The sequence below is a fragment of the Miscanthus floridulus genome, chromosome 12 (assembly GCF_019320115.1).
Source record: "Miscanthus floridulus cultivar M001 chromosome 12, ASM1932011v1, whole genome shotgun sequence".
Taxonomy (NCBI): domain Eukaryota; kingdom Viridiplantae; phylum Streptophyta; class Magnoliopsida; order Poales; family Poaceae; genus Miscanthus; species Miscanthus floridulus.
The window spans coordinates 11,777,597-11,780,820 of NC_089591.1; the positions used below are offsets into that span (position 1 = coordinate 11,777,597).

Here is a 3,224-nt window from a genome sequence, read left to right on the forward strand (position 1 = left end):
GGGTGTCTCAGAAGCAAAGAGTAGTCGCCCTATCCTCTTGTGAGGCTGAGTACATTGCTAGTGCAAATGCAGCATGTCAAGGCATTTGGCTCAGTCGTCTGCTGGGTGAACTGCTGGGAATCCAAGCTCCGAAAGTAAATCTCCTTGTTGATAACAAGTCTGCCATAGCCCTGAGTAAGAACCCGGTTCATCATGAACGGAGCAAGCACATAGACACAAAATATCACTTTGTGAGAGAATGTGTTGACAATGGGAGCATTGACATTGATCATGTGAGTACACAGAACCAGCTAGCAGATATACTGACGAAGGCACTGGGCAAAGTCAGGTTCATCGAGCTGAGGCAGCAGCTAGGCGTGATTGAGGTGCAGCGAGATTAGGGGGTGAAATGTTGTCATAATCTCGTGCATGCTTATCATCATTCTGTAATTAGGCAGTTGCATTTAGTTGCACGTTTACACTCCTAAAAGTTAGCTAGCTGCATGTGAGATGAGCGGTGGAGAGGGCCAGAACCATGCTGCGTTCATGGTGCGGCTACGAGTGTTCACCGCCATGCGTGTATGAAATGTTCCTGCGCTCAAGGCGGGCACGTCGCAGCGTGAGGCACGCATGGCGGGGGATCGTTGGTCACAGACCGTGTAAGCACCGCGAATAAATAACAGGAAAGACCGAGAAAAGCTGCAACGTCTTGGCAGCGCCATTTTCTTTCGTGTCCAGTTACATTCCGAGAGATCAGAGAGAGAGCACAGGCGACGTCGTGCGTGAGCACGGTGACTGAGCGTTGAGAGATCGCCGTCGGCGTAGCCATTCCGGCAGCCGGCGCCAACACAGCAGGCCATGGTGTCGAGGCACGAGGAGTGGATGGCCATGTACGGCCGCGTCTACAGCGACGCGGCGGAGAAGGCGCGGCGGTTCGAGGTGTTCAAGGCCAACGTCGCCTTCATCGAGTCCGTGAACGCCCGGAACCACAAGTTCTGGCTGGAGGCCAACCAGTTCGCTGACCTCACCGACGACGAGTTCAGAGCCACCCGGACCGGTTACAAGCCCAGGCCGGCGGCGGCGAGCAGCCGGAAGGCGACCGGGTTCAGGTACGCGAACGTGAGCCTCGACGACGTTCCGGCGTCCGTGGACTGGAGGACCAAAGGCGCCGTGACGCCCATCAAGGACCAAGGCGAGTGCGGGTGCTGCTGGGCGTTCTCGGCCGTGGCGTCGATGGAGGGCGCCGTAAAGCTGAGCACAGGAAAGCTCGTCTCGCTCTCGGAGCAGGAGCTCGTCGACTGCGACGTGAACGGCATGGACCAGGGCTGCGAGGGTGGGGAGATGGACGACGCCTTCGAGTTCATCGTCGACAACGGCGGGCTCACCACCGAGAGCAAGTACCCGTACACGGGCTCCGACGGCACCTGCAACTCCAACGAGGCTTCTAACGACGCCGCGTCCATCACGGGATACGAGGACGTGCCGGCCAACGACGAGGCCTCCCTGCGCAAGGCGGTGGCTAACCAGCCCGTGTCGGTCGCCGTCGACGGAGGGGACTCCCTCTTCAGGTTCTACAAGGGCGGCGTCCTCTCTGGCGCGTGTGGAACGGAGCTCGACCACGGCATCGCTGCCGTCGGGTATGGCGTCGCCAGCGACGGCACCAAGTACTGGCTGATGAAAAACTCGTGGGGGACCTCGTGGGGCGAGGGCGGGTACATCCGGATGGAGAGGGACATCGCCGACGAGGAGGGTCTGTGCGGCCTCGCCATGCAGCCTTCATACCCGACGGCCTAGTTGATATACGAAGCACCCAAACTGTAAGCTAGTAGCTTTGTCGTTAAGGTTCACATATCTACTACTACTACTACTACAATCTCCTACATGTACGTAGGAGGTTTGTGTATAGGTTGTTTGAGATGAATGAAGTTCATATAAGGTTGTCACTTGTATGTAATTAAGATTGTGTGATCGAGCTCGATCGAGACGAAGATTCACCTGCACTGTACATAATTCCAGCATACTATATGTACGTCCTACCAATTAAGTTTTATATAGTCCAAAGAAGTGCCTGTCAAAATCGACATAATTATTTGAATTTCCAGTCATAAGGAGTCGGTGGGATTCACAGGTCCATTGAAGAATCCCATCCGTTGAAGGAAAACTGTCAGCCGTCTAATTTAAGATTGTGAGATGAAGTCCACACAAGGTTACGTTGTAAGGCTGTGAGATGATGCTCACCTGTACATAATTCCTACGAATACGAGAAACCCTGATCCAAAGAATAATTAATATTGCATTGTGTTTATAGTTCATTTAAGTACCACCAAAAGAATCATTACTCGCACTTCAAAATCGTCACTGAGTTCACTAATATATACTAGTTTGATGTAAGGAGTCGCCATGAAGAATACCATCTCGATATGTTAAATGGAAAACTGTTTGCCATTTGCAGGTCATTAGCGAAACCCATCTGACAAAGGAAAACCATATTTCCTAAACCATAGGACAAACTCATTTACAATTCACTACGGGAATCAGTGGCTTTGCCGAGTGCCGGGGGCACTCGGCAAAGCCCAATTTGCACTCGGCAAAGGCTTTGCCGAGTGCTGCACTCGGCAAATAACCCGTCAGCAAAGGCGTCTTTGCCGAGTGTCTTTTGTCGGACACTCGGCAAAGCCTTTGCCGAGTGCCGACACTCGGCAAAGTTGAAACCGAAAAAAACCCGAAAAAAATAGGAATTTTTACCAAAAAAAATAGAATTTTTTTTATCGATGGAGGCCCCCACCGGCCAGCGCTCACCCATCTCCGACATGAAAAAATAGAAATTTTCATGGCTACGCGGCCGACGCGATTCAAACCCAAGACCTCCCGCTATGCACGTACCTCCTCTACCACTACACCATATTCTCACTTGTGTCTAGATTCCGTTTTAGTTCCCAATATATTATACTAAACCGAGTGTAAATTGCATGTTTGAGGCCCTAAACGAATTCAAATAAAAAAGTTGTAAACTACAAAGTTTCATAACTTTTCGAGATCTACACTTTTAGTTTAGGAAGTTTTTCCATCCGAGGTCGTTTACAAAATTTGAATTTTAAAATTTTGAAATTCAAACGCAGTTTTACATGACAAGATGATTTCAAATCAAAAAGTTGTCAACTACAATGTTTCATAACATTTCGAGATCTACAAAGTTTATTTTGGTTGTTTTTTCATCCGAGGTTGTTTGAAATGTTCGAATTTTA

At 50.2% G+C, this 3,224-nt stretch overlaps 1 protein-coding gene across 1 annotated transcript; it reads left to right on the forward strand.

Annotated features, from left to right (window-relative positions):
• The first annotated feature begins 837 nt into the window (after window positions 1-837).
• On the forward strand, window positions 838-1,967 carry LOC136498271 (senescence-specific cysteine protease SAG39-like). The gene has a single exon (XM_066494215.1). It carries the CDS (start codon window positions 838-840, stop codon window positions 1,771-1,773), a length of 936 nt encoding a protein of 311 aa, XP_066350312.1. The 3' UTR covers window positions 1,774-1,967.
• The last annotated feature ends 1,257 nt before the right edge of the window (window positions 1,968-3,224 follow it).

Excerpts from the sequence above, each read along its gene's own strand:
- LOC136498271 (XM_066494215.1), top strand. The coding sequence starts at position 838 with ATGGTGTCGAGGCACGAGGAGTGGATGGCCATGTACGGCCGCGTCTAC.